Consider the following 16475-nt stretch of genomic DNA (forward strand, 5'->3'; position numbering starts at 1 on the left):
AGACGCCCCCTGGCTTCCCCCTTCCTGCTATCTTCATGGGGAGAGCTGGATCCAGCAGGGAGAGCCTCTCCCAGAGGAGGGGGCGGGCGGGGAGCAGGAGTGAGAATCCAGGACAGTTTCCCGGGGAGGGGCTGTTGGAACCCAGCTGAGGATCGGGTCAGGCCTGGGTGGGGGCAGAGAAGAGGAGGTGACCCCGCACCCCACTCAGGCCCTCCCCGCCCTGCCCTGCGCTCTGGCCCCAGGAATTCGAAGTGATCGCCCAGATCAAGCTGCTGCAGTCCGCCTGCAACAACTACAGCATCGAGCCCGAGGGGCAGTTCGGGGCCTGGTTCCGGGCCGTGGCGCGGCTCAGCGAGGCCGAGAGGTGAGGCGGGCGGGGATCGGGCGCATCCCAGGCTCGAGGGCCTGCGGCTCGGGCTCTTGTCGGCATTGACCTGTTGCCTGGCGAGGTGGCTGGGTGCCCACACTCCAGCCGCTGGCACATTGCGGGAGGGAGACGGAGCGTGGCTCCGGGAGCTCACAGCTGCCGCCCTGTCCCGCAGCTACAGCCTGTCGTGTGAGCTGGAGCCCCCCTCCGAGTCGGCCAGCAACACTCTGAAGGCCAGGAAGAGCACGGCCATCGTCAAGCGCTGGAGCGAGTGGGTGCCGCGGGCTGGGGGGCCCCCAGGGGGAGCGGGAGGCCGACAGCTGGAACGGAGATCCCAGCTCCTCACCGGCCAGCCCTGTGACCAGGGCCTCGGTGTCCTCCTCTGAAACGGGGCTAATGCTAAAGGATGGCACACGGCCTCAGCAAATGGGGTGCCTGGAGCAGAGTGTCGGGGGGCAGGGATGGGATGTGTCCCAGGGGAGGCCTCCCCCAAGTCACCCAGCCCTTCTTGCAGCCGCCAGGCCCCCAGCACGGAGCTGAGCACCAGCGGCAGCTCGCACTCCAAGTCCTGCGACCAGCTCAGGTGCAGCCCCTACCTCAGCAGCGGGGACCTCGCCGACGCACTCAGCGTCCACTCAGCCGGCTCCTCCAGCTCCGACGTGGAGGAGATCACCATGAGCTTCGTCCCGGAGTCCCCCGACGGCCAGGAAAAGAAGGTGACTGCCCCCAGCCCTGCGCAGCCCCTCTCTTCCGGGTCCCAGTGTCCCCCCCTCACCCACAAAAGGGGCCAGGAAGCCCCTCAAAGCCCCCAGAGCTGGGCCCCACCGGGGGCGCCCTTCAGGCCTCGGGGCCGCTGCTGACCGCGCCGTCCCCACAGTTCTGGGAGTCGGCCTCCCAGTCGTCCCCGGAGACCTCGGGCGTCAGCTCGGCGTCCAGCAGCGCCTCCTCCTCCTCGGCTTCCACCACGCCCGTGGCCAGCGCCCGCACCCACAAGCGCTCCGTCTCGGGGGTCAGCAGCTACAGCGCCTCGCTGCCGCTCTACAACCAGCAGGTGGGCGACTGCTGCATCATCCGGGTCAGCCTGGACGTGGACAACGGCAACATGTACAAGAGCATCCTGGTGAGCGGGCGGCGGTGCCCCGTGCCCCCACTCTGCCAGGCAGCACAGGACGGGACGCCTGTCCGTCCCGCCCTCCTTCCAGCGCGTCAGGAAGGGCAGGAGTGAAGAAGCCGGGCTCGGCGATCGGATGAGGGCAGTAGACATTCGGGCACAGCCAGGGAACGGGTCTCGGGGAGCACTGGGCAGTGACCCAAGGAGGGGGGTCCCCAGGGGTTGGAGGGGCAGTGAGCAGGCCCGAGGTGAAGAAGCAGGGCTCAGGGTAAGCGGGTCAGGGAAGTGTCGGGGGGAGACGGGAGTCCCTGGAGGTTGGAGCAGAGGGGGGCAGAGAGACCTATGACTGCCTCCGGGGGACGGGCTGGTGCCCGGCTGGTGGCCGGGGGGGAGGGGAGACCAGCGATCAGACACTGCATGGAATTTGAAGGTTAAGATCAAGCCAGCAGGACTGACCTGTGGGGGTCCCTGCCACACCCCACCACTGGGTAGGGTGCCCCGTGCCTCAGTCGCCTGGATGACCCTATGTCTGAAGCCGCTGCTCTCTGGCCCTCGGGGTGGACGCAGCAGGGGTCGGCCTGGCCTGTGCTGACCACGGCGGCAGCCTCCACCCTGGGCGGGCCGTGGCTCCCGCCTCCAGGGTGGTCTGGCCCCGGCCTCGTGGATACTGTTGTGGAGGGGCAGTTGGTTTCCCAGGAAGTGGGGGGGGAGGTGGCAGGCTTGTGAGAGGAGGGGGAGCAGGAACAATTGGAAAGACCCCTCATCCTTGCCAGGCCTCCCCAGGGTGGTGGCGAGCCCCCCGCAGACCGAGCACCCGGCCAGAGGCTGTGAGCCCCTGTGCGCGGTTCGGGGGGCCCCTGGCCGCAGCCCCCTGACGGCCTGTCCCCGCCCGACCCAGGTGACCAGCCAGGACAAGGCTCCGGCTGTCATCCGCAAGGCCATGGACAAGCACCACCTGGATGAGGAGCAGCCGGAGCACTACGAGCTGGTGCAGGTCATTTCAGACGAGAGAAGTACGCGGGGCCGCGGGGAGGGGCCACGGCGGCTGGGGAGGCAGGGCGGGCGGGCGGGAGCGGCACCAGGCCCACCCCTCGGACTTGCACCAGCAGGGGCGGGGGAGGCTTCGCACACACACTGACCTCTCCTGGCCGGGCCTGGACACCCCGTGTTTTCTCACTGTCCCCCCTCCCCCCCGCCCCCGCCCCTGGGCTTCTGGGCCTGGGTCTCGAACCCGGTTCAGAGCTTCAGTGAAGAAAAAAGGCGTTTCTCCTGGGAAAAGCAGCCGTGCGGCCGAGCCCACAGCCATCGGGGCACTTTCTGGCTGGGATGGGAAGTACCGTATTTTCCGGCATATAAGACGACTTTTTAACCCAGGAAAATCTTCTCAAAAGTCGGGGGTCGTCTTATACGCCGGGTGTCATCTTATAGGGCGGGTATATCCCAAACTCTCTCTCTATATATTTTTGTAAATATATTTTATTGATTTTTTACAGAGAGGAAGAGAGAGGGACAGAGAGTTAGAAACATCGATGAGAGAGAAACATCGATCAGCTGCCTCCTGCACACCCCCCACCGGGGATGTGCCCGCAACCAAGGCACATGCCCTTGACCGGAATCGAACCCGGGACCCCTGAGTCCACAGGCCAATGCTCTATCCACTGAGCCAAACCGGTTTCGGCCCAAACTCTATATTTTAACTGGAAAAGTTGGGGGTCGTCTTATACGCCGGAAAATACAGTATGTTAACATCCACTCGCTCGTGTCACCAACCACCACAGACCGGGTGCCTTATGACCAACAGAACCGTATTTCTCACGGTTCTGGAGGCTGGAGGTCCAAGGTCAGGGTGCCTGCCATGTCGGCCGAGGGCCCTCTCCCGGTGGCAGACTCTGACTTCTGGCTGTGCCCGCACGTTGGGGGCTGGGGCTCTCTGGCTCTCTTTTATGAGGGCGCTAATCCCTTTCACAGGGGCCCCACCCTCACGAACGCATCGCCTTCCCAGAGCCCCACCTCTTGATCCCATCACCTTGGGGTTTGCTTTCAACAGGAAAGTTGAGGGGAGACAGACATTCAGTCCACGGCAGAGGCTGCTGAGGGGGAAGCTCAGGACCCTAAACTCTGGGGAAGGGACCGGCGTAGCACAGACTCGGAGCCAGAGGCTGGGGCTCGGGCCCCCGGGCAAGCTCCCGTGTCCACCCCCCACAGGGACGTAACACAGCCAGGGCGGGGTGGGCAAAAGTAGGCGTACAGTTGCCAGTACACCAAGCACAGAGTTTCTTTTATTGTTTGTTAATTATTGTTTGGTTTTCCATACGGACACGGTAGACCTACTTTTGCCCACCCCGGTATACGCTCATGGTACATACGTGTGCCATAAAGCTTAGCTGTAAGTGTCACCCCCCACGTCCTCTCCCCTGAGCTGCTCACCCTCTCCCCGGCATGAGCCCCGACCATCAGCCAGGCCCCCACAACCCCGGGGAGTTGGTTTCTAAATCCCCTCACCTTCCTGCACCGTCTTCGTGAGGTGGGACGCGAGGCCGACACAGGTGAAGGACCTAGGGAGCCATGCGGGGCAGCGGGCACGGGTTCCAGCGGGTAGTGGGGCCCAGCAGGCTCCGGGCCAGCCGGGCGGTGAGAAACAGGAGCCAAGCGTCAGGGCCTGGGGGTGCCCGGCCCCCCGGCGGCACAGGGGTCTGCCCTTCGCTGGGCCCCGCGCTCTTGTGCTGAGCAGGGCAGGGCTCGGGGAGGTGGTCTGGGGTCTACAGAACCTATTCCTGCTTGAGATCCTGGTCAGCGAAGGCAGCGGGGGGTGGCGGGCGGGGGGTGGGAGGCAGCAGGGTGACCCTCCCCTGCTCCAGAGATGGGGCCGTGGAGCCAGACCCTCTGTGGGGAGGAGTCGCTAGGTCTCATGGGCCAGTCCGCCTGCGCGGTCTCCCCGGCCCGTGCCGCTGAGGGGTCCCTGGTGGTCCTGGAGGTGGTTTGGAGGTCTCGGTGCTGAGCCCAGGCCTATCCCGGGGGCTCTCATACTGACCACCCCTCTACCCTCCCCGACCAGAGCTGAAGATCCCGGACAACGCCAACGTGTTCTACGCCATGAACTCCGCCGCCAACTATGACTTTGTCCTGAAGAAACGGGTCTTCACCAAGGGCCCCAAGGTCCGGCACGGCGCCAGCTCCACTCTGCCCCGCATGAAGCAGAAGGGACTCAGGATTGCCAAGGGCATCTTCTAGCTGGTCCCTGGCGCTGCCCAGCCACACGGCTGCCCGCCAGGCTCGGGCTGGCTGGGCAACCAAGCACTTACGGACGACAGTGGCCCAGGCCAGGCGGGCACCGTCTGCCCAGCCTGCCCCCGGGCCACCCTCCCCGCCTCCGGGTTCTCCCTGGACCTCCTGCTGCCGGGATTGACGCCTGCCCGTCACCAGGCTGACCTGGCCCCCCCCCCCCCCCCCCCCCCCGGGACCACTCGCCGCCTTAGGTGCCTTCCGCTCTCTGGAGCCAGAGGACTAGCCGACATTGCCCAGGAGCGCTGCCGAGGGGCACGGAGCCCTGCCCGCCACGGGCCACGCCCTCGCCACACCGCCCGCACACCTTCCCGGGTGTGGTCACTGCCACCTGTGCCCACGGGCAGCCCAGGGCACCCACTCATCCACTGGATCTGACCACTGCGGTTTCTCCTCGCGCCCACGGATACCGGCCGTGCCATCCACGGGGCCCGGCCCCGCCACCACTCGAGCCTTCCGCAGGCTGCACCAAAGATCCACCGTCAGGCCACTGAGTGCGGGGGCCCCCGCGCGCCCGCCTCCCTCGGAGAGGAGGGACCCTCGTCACCTGCGAGTGAGGACCAGCCCCGCGAGTCCCCGGCCGCAGCCTGAGTGCTGTCTGCCGCTGCACCTGGGCTTCCCGGGACCACACGGGCCGGGGGGAAGGAGGATGGGGGGAGGGAGGGGGTTGAACATTTGTATAAAAGGCAGAAATCATGTTTACCAGTGGGGGAGGGGCAATATTTATTTGTTGTAAATAGTAAATGCTAGACGTGGATATTATATTAAAACCTGTTTCTACCATAGCCCGGGGTGGCGCTTTCGTTCTTTTATCTGTGCTCCTTTATTTAAAAAAAAGGTATTTTTATTGACTTCAGAGAGGGAGGGAGGGAGAGAGAAACATCAATGATGAGAGAGAATTATGGATCGGCTGCCTCCTGCACGCCCCCCACTGGGGGTCGCGCTCACAACCAGGGCCTATGCCCTGACCAGGAATCGAACCTGTGACCTCCCGGTTCACAGGTCAGTGCTCAACCACTGAGCCAGGCCGGCCAGACACATCTGTGCTCCTTTAAACGACATGCAGTCGCCCATCTGTGTTCAGACAAGAAGCTGTGGGGGGCTGTGGGCTTCTCTGCAGGAGGCAGATGGGCGGCCGTCTCTGGCTCCCACAGATACCTCCTCCCCCCGCTCTCCCCCCCTCCACCCCCGTTGCGCCTTCCACAGGGTGTGTGGTGACCGGGGCATCGTGGACCTGGGCAGTGAGCTGAGACCGAACCCTCCGGACCCCTGGCGGGAGAGGGCGAGGGGCATTCACAGGGCACAGTGACCACCTCTGAAAGGTGGGTGTCTAAAAACTACATTGGTGATCCCCTGTCTCTCTCACATCCACCCTTCTCTCCCTCCCGTCCTCTCTAAAAAAATAAAAAATAAAAATCAAAGAAGAAAAATTAAAAAATAAAAATCAATTAAAGAAGAAAAGAAATATCTAGAATAGGCAAATGGAGACAGGAAATGGAGTAAGAAGCTCCGGGGGTCATCTCTCCAGGAGACAACCGTTCAGCTGGGAGGGGAACCTACCAGAATCATCGAATTTGGACTCTTGCACCTCATCAGACACAGCAGCCGGGTGCCTGGACTCGGCCGTGCCGCGGTCCCTGACCCGGCGACGACGTCGCTGCCCGGTCCCGCGCTGACCACAGGAGCCAGAGGACAGGAACCGGGGACCACCCGCAGCCAGCAACACAGGCTTCGCAAACTCGCTGGGGAGCGTCCCATAGGGACGGGCTGCCCCTCGGCTCTCAGACTCCCGCCGTGGGGCTCGGCACCCGCTGCTCCACACCTGCCAGGGCCCCGGGGACCGGCCTCCTTCCAGGGAGACGCTCGCAGACGCCGGCGCGGGGAGGCCGCCCAGGCTCCGTCCTCAGGGCCCTCCGGGCGGCCTGACTAAGGACTTTCCAGAAATAAAAGGGTCCTAAGAGCACAGGCACGATTCTGTGCCAAACACCACCCACGGGGATGTCATTCAGCCGCACAAAGGAGGGGCGTTCTGGTCCCCACGCAACAGGGTGTCCCCGGAAAAGATGGTTTCTTTAGCGGAGGTCTACCCCTGGCCGGGTGGCTCAGTTGGTGGGAGACTCATCCCATTCACCAGAAGGTCGTGGGTTCAATTCCCAGTCAGGACATATACCTGGATTGTGGGTTCGATCCCCTGTCCCTCTCTCACTCCCTGCCTCTCTCTCAAAAAAAAAAAAAAATCAATAGCCCGGCCGGCATGGCTCAGTGGTTGACCGTTGACCTATGAACTAGGAGGTCACGGTTCGATTTTGTCAGGGCACAGGCCCTGGTTGTGGGCTCCATCCCCAGTAGGGGGCGTGCAGGAGGCAGCCGATCCATAATTCTCTCTCATCATTGATGTTTCTATCTCTCCCTCTCCCTTCCTCTCTGAAATCAATAAGAATATAAGAAAAAACAAAAGTCAATAACAAAAAGAAATATCTAGAATAGGCAGGTTGAGAGGAAACAGAAGAGGCTAGCAGGAGTCGGGGGAGGGGCGTGCTGCTGAATGGGTGCAGAGTCTCTGTTTGGGTGATGAACAGATTTGGAAAGAGGGAGTGCGGATGGTTGCACAACCGTGTGACTGCAATTAATGTCACCTTAGAAGTTAAACCAGAGTACTTTACGTGATGTATATTGTACTCCAATTTTTTAAAATTTAAATTCTTTATTGTTGAAAGTATTACATATGTCTCCCTTTCCCCCACTGACCTCTCCCCGGCCACTCCCTGTCCCCCAGCACATGTCCCTGCCCCCGACTATGTGTGTCCGTTGGTTATGCTTATGTGTGCGCATACAAGTCCTTTGCTTGATCTCTTACACACTCCCCCCACCCCACCCTCTTTACCCCAATTCTTAAAAAATAACAGTTGTGGGAACCAACTCCTGACCAGGACAGGGCTGCCTGCCTTTGGAGGAAGAGGGGAGTGTGGCTGGGCGTGTGGTTTCTGCTCCCCAGGAGGAGGAATTCGTAGATTTCAAGTTCAGATGGGAACCCAAACAGCACTAAGTGGGGGGATTGTGGACAGATCAGAGCCTGCCACTGGGAAGGCGAGGCAGGGAGTCCTGGCCAGTGGCCTCTGTCGGGGGACTTCGCATTCTGTTCTCCAGGGGACGGGCCTTCCTTTACGGATTGGAACCCTCCGGGAACCCTGTCCTGGGAAGGCCTCTCAGGCGGCGTTGTGTCTGGGGAAGTGGGGAGAGCGGCTACAGTGTTTGGACAGGTTCAAGCCTCGGACGAATAAGAGGGCAGGTCCTCTCATGGCAAAGCCCTCCCAGCACAATTATAGCCAAAGGTTATGGTTGTAAGCTTGACCTTATGGTCCGAACCTGTGGTCCCATGTGGCTAAGTGATGTAGGCTGCGGGAGGTGCAGCAAGTGCTGCCAAAACAAAGTTTGATAGAGTTCAGGTGCATGTAATTGAGTAGATTTGAAATCCGAGAGAACAATGTAAACATCTTTAGCACTTTGCTTAGTGGAATCTGGCTATAAAATAAAGACTTGGCTTGCAGTCAAGAGAGCAGCGTCCCACCTTGCCCCAGCTTTATTCTCTTGTCTGTCTTCTTTAACTCTTCACTGACCGCCCCCCCTTCACCCCTAGCCGTGCTGAGCCAGGCACAGGAAAGGATTTGTGATGCAGCTTATTGAAGGCGACAGCTGAGCCCTGGGAACCAGAGCTGCAGTTCTTCACAGGGTTCATTTCTCCCAGGACCAGGCCCTGGACCACCCCCCTCGCTCTGCCGGCACGTGGTCTGAGGAGTCCCAGGTGAGTGTGGGTTTGCAGGATAAACGTGCTGATTCCTGCCCCCTGGCTCCCCTCTGGCCCAGATGAACCCAGGGCTGTGAGGTCTGAGGTCCCCATCTTGGGTAGTTACCAGCTTAGACTCACTGTCCTGAGGGTAGACGGGCTGCAGCCCTGAGAGCCCGCAGGCCCTGGCTGGCTGCCCTCGTTGTCCAGGTCTGTGCTGTGGTTCTGCCATGGGGAGGTGGGCGATGGGAACCTCTGGTGGGGGAGGTGGGAGGATGGGGCAGGGAAGGCGGGGAGGAACAGCACCAACACTGCCCGCTATACCCACCGCCCGGCCAGGGAAACACGGGACCGTGTGCATCAATAAGGATGGATGGTTGATCCCATGAAGCTGCCCCCGCCATACCCCCACCCCCCAAAGAGGAACCTTCTCTCCTCTGAGCTCTTACGCCCACTCTGAGCTGACACGGTGAGCTTTGGAGTCTCAGACCTGGGCGTGAGTCCTTGCTGTGAGGGCCTGGGCACGTGGCCCCTCCTGGAGCCCTGGCACTGTAGGAAATGGCCAGCATGGTCAGCTTCTGATGGGAGCGGCGGCTGAATCTCCCCAGGCACAGAGAAGGGAGCGGGAGGGAGAGGATGTGAGACCAAGGACCCGTGGGTGTGGGCCAGCATCATGGTGGACACCCTCAAGGCACTGGCCTCAGCTAGACAGGGGGAGGGGGGACAACTAGAAAAGGCTCAGCCCAATTTTCTTAAAGGGCCCAATGGGAGGACCTAGTGGACGTGTCAGGAAACCGGTGAGCCCGGAGTACTCAGCCAATGAGGAGCCGGAGGAGGGGCCGGATAAATGGGCTGTGTTCCTGCCCAGGGGGTGTCAGTACAGCTGGGCGGACACCCGCTCTGGAGAGCGCATTCAGGTCTCCTTTCACCGCTGTCTCCTTTCACTTCTGTCTCCGAGTGTCATTAGAGTTGGGACAGGTGAGCATTTCTCACAGTCACTGTCTACAACGGGGTGTCCACAATGCCCACCGCCCGGGCCATGTGAGGTCAGGAGGGGGAGCCTCGGTGCAGGTGGTGCTCCGTCCCAGACCTTGCTGGGGTGGCCAAGGCCCTGTGTCTAACCTCTGCCTCCCGCTCCCCTCCGGACTCTTACAGAGCCAGCGGGCAGCACTCTGGCCCAGCGGGGGGCACCCACGGCCCAGCCCTGGTACCCTCTGCTCTGAGCCTGCGGGATGCGTTACTGTCTCTGCCTGGGATCCAGCTGGAGGCGAATGCGTTTCTCTCCCAGGCCATTCCCAGACCCCAGAACACAGAGCCTGCTCCCCGCATCCCGATGATGTGGCTAAGACTGGGCCCACTGGTCCAGAGGCAACTGCCCACAGGGCCCGCTCCCCACTCAGGGCTGACCTTTCTCTGACCCTCTCTCCTCCTCTTAACTGAGGTGGCACCCACCCCCGGAGCCGGACACGGGCAGAGACTGGGCGGGCGGCTGCGGTCATGAGGGCAAAGTGGGTTGCCAGAGAGATGCGGCTTTATTCAGGAAGAGCTGGGGCGGGAGGTGGGCTCCCTGGGTCCCACCTGTGGCCTCGTGGGCAAGGACATTAGAAGCCCATGGCTGCGGGCATCTGAGCCCCCTCAGAGTCACCAGTGGGGGCTCAGGGAATGGCCTCAGAGTCGTCTGAGGGGGGCTGGGGGGCAGCCCCGTCTCCGGTCACGGTGGGCAGGGCCTGGTAGGTCTGGGTCCAGTACTGCAGGTAGCTGCTCCTCAGGTGCTGCTTCATGGACTGGCCGTCCATCTTCTTGTTAATCTCCAGGTAGTTGCCGTTTTCCTGGGTGTAGGGATCCCACTGGGTGGGCACAGCCGAGTGGCCCTTGTTGGGGTCCCTGCACATGAGAGAAAGGCTGTGTGGGGGCTGAGGGCTCACGGGAGGCCTCCATGCTGACCCGAACCACCAGGGCACCTCACTGTGTCCTGGGCACTGGCTGGGCATGTATGTGTTCTGTGCCCAACCAGTAGCTCTATCCTCACACACAGAGGGGGTACTGGGGCTCAGGGAGGTTAAGTTTAGGAGAGGGGACAGGCCTGTGGGGCCCAGGTGGCAGGAGACCTGGCCCAGCCTCACCCGCCTTACCCAGTCCTGGCAAAGTTGGTCCAGTAGGCGATCATGGTCCGGGAGACAGTCCTGTCTTGGGGCCGGTAGATCAGGGGGTTGTTGAAGGGCTTCCCAAACACGTACTGGAGGTCAGTGATGTGGTCGGCCCCCATCCAGCTGGGTAACAACGGAATGCGAGAGGGGTGGGAGAACAGGTAGGTGTAGGTCCGGGCACTCCTGAGGAGGAGAGGGATATGGCCCAGGTTGGCAGGGAGCTCACCTGGGCTGCCCACCCAGAGCTGGGCCCTGGAGGGAGGCCATGGGGAGAGCAGGGCGGGGCCGGGTTATCCCTGGACTTAGGAGGGACCTGGGTCCCTGCACCCAAGAAGGGAAGGCCGTGGGGTTGTGGTTCTGGGATTTCAGGTGCATTCACTCTTCCCTCCACAAAGCCTATGGAGGCGTCTTTCTCCCTTTTCTCTGCAGATGAATTTGTGTCTTCGTTGGGAACATAGCTGTGCCGTCCCATGAAGAGCTCAAGTTCCTGTAGTTGCGACAAGCTTTCTGCCTACACTTCCTGGGCATCGTTTTCTCTCCCTTCCGAGGAAGCATCCCTAACTTCCTTGTCATTTTCACTGGAGGTTGACCAGGTGGCCACAGGCCAGAGTTGATTTGAATGTTGGCCAACTCCAAACCCACAACAGAGAGCATCAGCCTGTGTTCTGTCCCCCTCAGCCTGGGGGTTGCAGGGAGGCTGCAGACACTGTAGGGGAGGCCTGTGGGCTGAGTGAATGGGGGACTTACAACCTGGTGGATAGAGCATCTGACTTAATCTGAAAAGTAACCCTATCATTTTCAGTCTTAGAACAGGTATACTGATGTGAATAGGGGTTAAGTTTTCTTAAGTTTCCTTTGAAGGCCTGTGCAAAGCAATGAGGAGGTGACTCAGCTGTGAATCCAGCAAGCAGAACCGACAAGCAGGGACAGACAGACCAGGAGTGAAAACATCATGTCATCCATATCATCTCATCCACATCTACTCATCCTCATCATCTCATCCACATCTACTCATCCACATCATCTCATCCACATCATCTCATCCACATCATCTCATCCACATCTCATCCACATCTACTCATCCTCATCATCTCATCCACATCTACTCATTCACATCATCTCATCCACATCATCTCATCCACATCATCTCGTGTGATGACTGTAATCGCTGAGGTCTGTGGACCCCCATGTCTTCACATAGCACCTCAGCCCCCTCCCCTTTATAGTCCAGTCCCCTGCACCTTACTAGAACACAGGATTTGAATGCTTGTAAGCGCCCTGTCTTCTTGGTTGGCTGGCCTTTTCAATAAACGCCTCATAGGATTCCACTGGCCTTCGTTATTGGACACAGGGACAGGCAGCCTGAGCCCAACCGGGGGTTTTCCAGTAGCAGGAGGAGGGTTCTGTAAAGGCCCCTGAGCTGGGAGGTGAGGAGGGACCTTCTTAAGTCCCCTCAGGCCTGGGCAAGGCAGATGGTGCAGGCACTTCTGGGTCCCCATCCTGGCTTTCCTGGGGCTCCCTGACTCCCTGAGCCGCCCCTCGAGAGGCCTTGTTGGGCTGGTAGTTGACCTTGGTGGGCCTCCCCTGCCCCGACCCTCACTTGGCGTTGGCTCTGTGCTGGGCCATGACCATCTTCGTGGGCATCAGGAAGTGGACGTCGGTCTCAAATTCCACCACCGTCTTCTTCTTGGCCTCCTGGGAGGAGTCCTGGGCCCAGGACGCCGTGTAGAAGTCAAAGGTGGCGTTGGCACCTCTGGGTCCCTTGGCCATGGTGAACCCGCTGACCAGCTTGAAGAAGTCCTCCCTGCAGGGACAAGCCGGCACTGGACAAGCCAGCGGGAAGCATCCTCCCACTCTGATACATGGCCCGCTACACCTCCTGGCCTCCTCCCTCAGCTGATGCCTCCCCAAGAGGCCTTCGAGGACTGCCCTGGCCTGCGCACTACTCACCTTGTGACGGTCAGTATGTCCACGTTGATGGCCGGCAGGTCAAAGCTGGCAAAGAGGTGGCCGTCCATGTTGTTGGTGCCAGCGATGTAGTCGATGTCGGCCGCATTGGCGAAAAGGTTGATGGGGTCGTCGGGGATGAAGTCTCCATCCACAACAGGCAGGAGGCCGAAGTAGTACAGGTAGGGGTCTGTGTGGAGAGCAGGGGTCCTCGCACCTTCCAGAGCCGCCTGCCAGACCCCAAAGCCAGGGGCAGCCCCTGCCTCCTCGGATCCAGACCAGGGTCCTCAGCCTGTCCCCTGACAGGGGGCCTGGATCATTCCATGTCCTGGGCTGCCCTGCGCGTGTGGAGCAGCTTCCCTGGCCCCGTCCGCCCGATGTCCCCTCTCCCCAGGATGGCAGCCCGGACTGTGTGCAGACTGCCACGGGCTCCCTGGGCCACACCGTCCCGCTGACAGCCACTGCGCCTGAGCTCCCCAAGAGTGGGTGCAAATGACCGTTTCTGCCCATTGTTGGGGGACAAGGTGCACCAGCTTCCCAAAGGGGTCAGGACCCAGGGAGGATCAGAGGGAGGGATGGCGCCCGCGGCACAGCCAGTCGAGGCCACGGAGGCAACAAGGGCCCTGGCGGCACCGGGCTCCCAGGGACGCCATGAGCAGGTGACGGGCCAGGCAGCAGCCCCTCAATCCTCACTTCTTTGGGAGCATGGCCGTCCCCCCATGTGGAGTCCCACTCACACTCGTTGCCCACCAGGGGTATCTTATAGGCCAGCGTCAGAGCCCGGGGGTTGGTGACCTTCAGACACTTGGCCATCCTGGCGGTATCGTCCAGGGGGCAGCCCACCTTCTTGGCGATCTGGGGGTTTGGGGGGAGACAGGTGGGTGAGGCCAGTGTGAGGCCAATGGCCATGGGGACTGGGAGAGGGCATGGAAAGGACGTAACCCTCTCGTTCCCGCACCCCCTCCACAGCTCCCCTTCACCTGCGTAGCCCAGGAGAGAGGGTCCTTCTGGATGGCCCAGGGGGACAGCGCCACGCCGCTCTGGCTGATGGCTTGCCGGATGAGGCCCTTGTTGTAGGGAGAGAGGATCTGCGACACACAGCGGTCCTGTCACCATGGCCTCGCCTCACCTGCCCACCCGGGCTCCACTAGCGACAGCCAGTCTGTCAGCTTCATGCTGTCCCCACAGCCCCCATCAGGTCCCCCAGCCCCCAACAGGTCCCCCAGTTCCCAACAGCTTCCACAGCCTCCATCAGTTCCCCCAGACCCAAAAAGCTACCCCAGGACCCCGTCCGCTCCCCCAACCCCCCGTTAGCTCCCCCCAGTTCCCATTACCTCCCCCAGTTCACATCAGCTCTCTCAGCTCCTGTCAGCCCCCTCTTGGTCCCCCCATCAGCGTGGGAAGAAGGCCCACCCTCCTGGGTTCCCCAGACCTGCAGAGAGACGCTGGCACCCCCGGCTGATTGCCCAAAGATTGTGATGTTGTCGGGGTCCCCCCCGAAGGCCACAATGTTCCTCTTCACCCACGCGATGGCCATGTGCTGGTCCCGAAGGCCGTAGTTACCTGGGGCGGGTGGGGGAGCCCATCAGGGACTGGGGTGGGGGGAGAGCTTCCTCCATTGTGGAGACCCCTGTCAAGCCCCAGGATGGCGCACACTCAGGTCCCAGGAGGCTGTGGAATGAGGTGCTGGAGGGGGTGTGGGCTCAGGCAGGGGACCAGGAGCAGGAGGGCCAGGCTGCTCATCTCTCTCCCTGACACCGTCCCTCTTGTTGTCTGTCCTATGGCTCTGTGTTCCCCGAGTCACCACTTCAGTGTCTCATCTTCTGTCTCTCCCTGGTTCCCTATCCCATCTCCCTGGGTTCCTGTCCCTGCTCTCGGGTCTCCCTGGTCCCTGTCCCCGCTCCCTGATCTTCCTGGGTCCTTGTCCCCGCTCCCTGATCTCCCTGGGTCCCTGTCCCCGCTCCCTGATCTTCCTGGGTCCCTGTCCCCTCTACATGGTCTTCCTGGGTCCCTGTCCCTGCTCCCTTTTCTCCCTGGGTCCCTGCCTGGTTGCTGGCAGTCTCTTCTCTCCCTACACTTGCCTATGAGCTTCTGTGTCTCACTGTCCATCCCCAGCTTCCTGCGCTGCCAGTAGAATTCTGGGTCTTTCTGGGAGACTGTCAGGAATTGTTGGGAGAAACCGATGCTAAAGGGACCCTGTCAGCTCCCTCACCCCGTCCCAAGGCGCAGGGCACACCTGGCAGGTGGGCGTCCCCAGTGCTGAGGAAGCCCAGTGGCCCGAGGCGGTAGTTGAAGGTGACCACGATGACGTTGCCCCGCGTGGCGATCTCCTCTCCTTCATACTGGTAGTCACAGAAGAAGTTGAACCCTTGGCCGGACCCAAAGATGAAGGCTCCTCCGAAGACCCAGATCATGACAGGCAGGTTCTGGGAAACTGAGGCAGGAAGCAGGCCCGGTGGCCCCAGCTGTCCCCCCCCATCCCCTCTGGGTGCTTGTTTCAGGGAATTTCAGCTCTGGAGCCCCCACACACCCAAGGGGCGGGGCAGGGCTGGGCCTCTGGCTGCCTGGGCGCTTTCTGCAGGTTCGGGGACCCGGAGGCCATGGGGTGGGGGATGCACCTTCCTTCCGGCCCTGGGGGACCCAGATGTTGAGGTAGAGGCAGTCCTCAGAGCCCCAGGTGTTCAGTTGGGTGAGAGTGACTTGCAGGCATCGCTGCTTGAACTCCTTGGCCTTCAGGGTCCCTGTGGGTGACCAGAGGGGTTGGCATGAGAATGGTGACCCCACCGCCACCCCAGGCACAGGGCCAGCCCAGCCCCCACCCACCCACTCCCACCTTGCCAGCCGGGGTGCTGCTTGGGGTTCTCCAGGGCCTTGGGCGGGGCGGCGAAGGGGATGCCCTTGAAGACGTCCACAGAGCGGCCGCCGATGCCCAAGAAGCCGAGCTTCTTGTTGACGCCCTCCACGAAGCCCCCTTCCGTGTGCACCACGCCCAGCTGGGGAGAGGGCAGGCTCATGGGAGCAGGCTGGGCAGGCCAGCGGGGTGGGGTGACCCCAGCAGGCTCCTGGGGTCCAGACAGCCTCCAGGTGGGGCCCCTAGTCATGCCTGCCAGGAGCTGTGGGTTCCTGTGGAAGCCCCGCCCTCACCCCTGGCAGGGCCCTGAGGGAAGGGATCCTGTAGGTGCCCCGAGGCTCCCGACTTCCCAGGAAGGTCCCAGCCACTGGCAAGCAGGTGGATGCCTCTCCGACTCGGGGACCGGGCTCAGGGCTCCGGGTTGAACTAGACCGAGGTCCAGACTCCTGTTCCAACGCTGGGGCTGTGATGGGGAAAATGCCGGCCTGCTCAGAGCCCAGCGCCCTTCTGAGCCGGGCCATGGCCACCCCCGGGCAGAGGGCGAGCCGAGGGCCCTGGAGGCCCAGGCAGATGCGCAGATCAGCCCTGAGGGCCCAGTGACTCTGGGGCTGTGGGGACAGGCGCCTTGTTTGTGTTGGGTAAGGGCCCCTGTGTGCCCTGGAGCGCCTGGCCAGCCCTTCCTCGTGGTCCTGACATTCTCGTTCCTGGGCGTCCTGGCTGTCAGCTGCGTGGTGCCAGCCTGTGAGCGCGAAGGCAGGAGCGCAGGGGAAGGGCCAGGGAAGCGCTGGGCTGGCTGTGGGCTCTCGGGGGCTCTCTGTGCCAGCGCCCACCTGCCTGCCCCTCCGCGGAGCCGTCCCAGGTCCCAGGCCAGGTTAGGGGAGCAGAGGAGCCCCTGCCGTGTCCGCTGGGCTCTCACTTACCTTTGCTGCGCTCACTCCTGCCAAGCAGCAGGCGAGGCCTAGGACAGCCAGATCAGGGCGTCCCAT

The 16475-nt window shown here is 61.9% G+C and overlaps 2 protein-coding genes across 7 annotated transcripts in view; one reads left to right on the top strand and one right to left on the bottom strand.

Annotated features, from left to right (window-relative positions):
- RALGDS (ral guanine nucleotide dissociation stimulator) overlaps positions 1 to 5455 on the top strand; it is a 39604-nt gene extending 34149 nt beyond the window's left edge. For 3 of the 6 annotated variants that reach the window (XM_079791221.1, XM_079791217.1, XM_079791218.1), the window contains exons 13-18: positions 243 to 364; positions 543 to 638; positions 882 to 1083; positions 1245 to 1487; positions 2377 to 2491; positions 4534 to 5454. In XM_079791221.1, coding sequence (XP_079647347.1) covers positions 243 to 364; positions 543 to 638; positions 882 to 1083; positions 1245 to 1487; positions 2377 to 2491; positions 4534 to 4709 — 954 coding nt within the window. In that variant the 3' untranslated portion in view covers positions 4710 to 5454. Of the gene's footprint in view, positions 1 to 242; positions 365 to 542; positions 639 to 881; positions 1084 to 1244; positions 1488 to 2376; positions 2492 to 4533 lie in introns of all 6 variants that reach the window. The other 3 variants (XM_079791222.1, XM_079791219.1, XM_079791220.1) reach the window with 2 other exon arrangements.
- Positions 5456 to 9230: 3775 nt separating this feature from the next.
- On the bottom strand, positions 9231 to 16475 carry LOC307111115 (bile salt-activated lipase-like; the record flags this gene model as incomplete). Its single annotated transcript, XM_079790798.1, is given in 13 exon segments — positions 9231 to 9248; positions 10190 to 10204; positions 10206 to 10428; positions 10677 to 10874; positions 12292 to 12495; positions 12642 to 12828; positions 13376 to 13493; positions 13619 to 13726; positions 14071 to 14201; positions 14875 to 15072; positions 15257 to 15379; positions 15472 to 15631; positions 16410 to 16475. Coding segments are annotated over 13 exon segments (1749 nt in total).

Source organism: Cnephaeus nilssonii (assembly GCF_951640355.1).
Source record: "Cnephaeus nilssonii genome assembly, chromosome: 14".
Taxonomy (NCBI): domain Eukaryota; kingdom Metazoa; phylum Chordata; class Mammalia; order Chiroptera; family Vespertilionidae; genus Cnephaeus; species Cnephaeus nilssonii.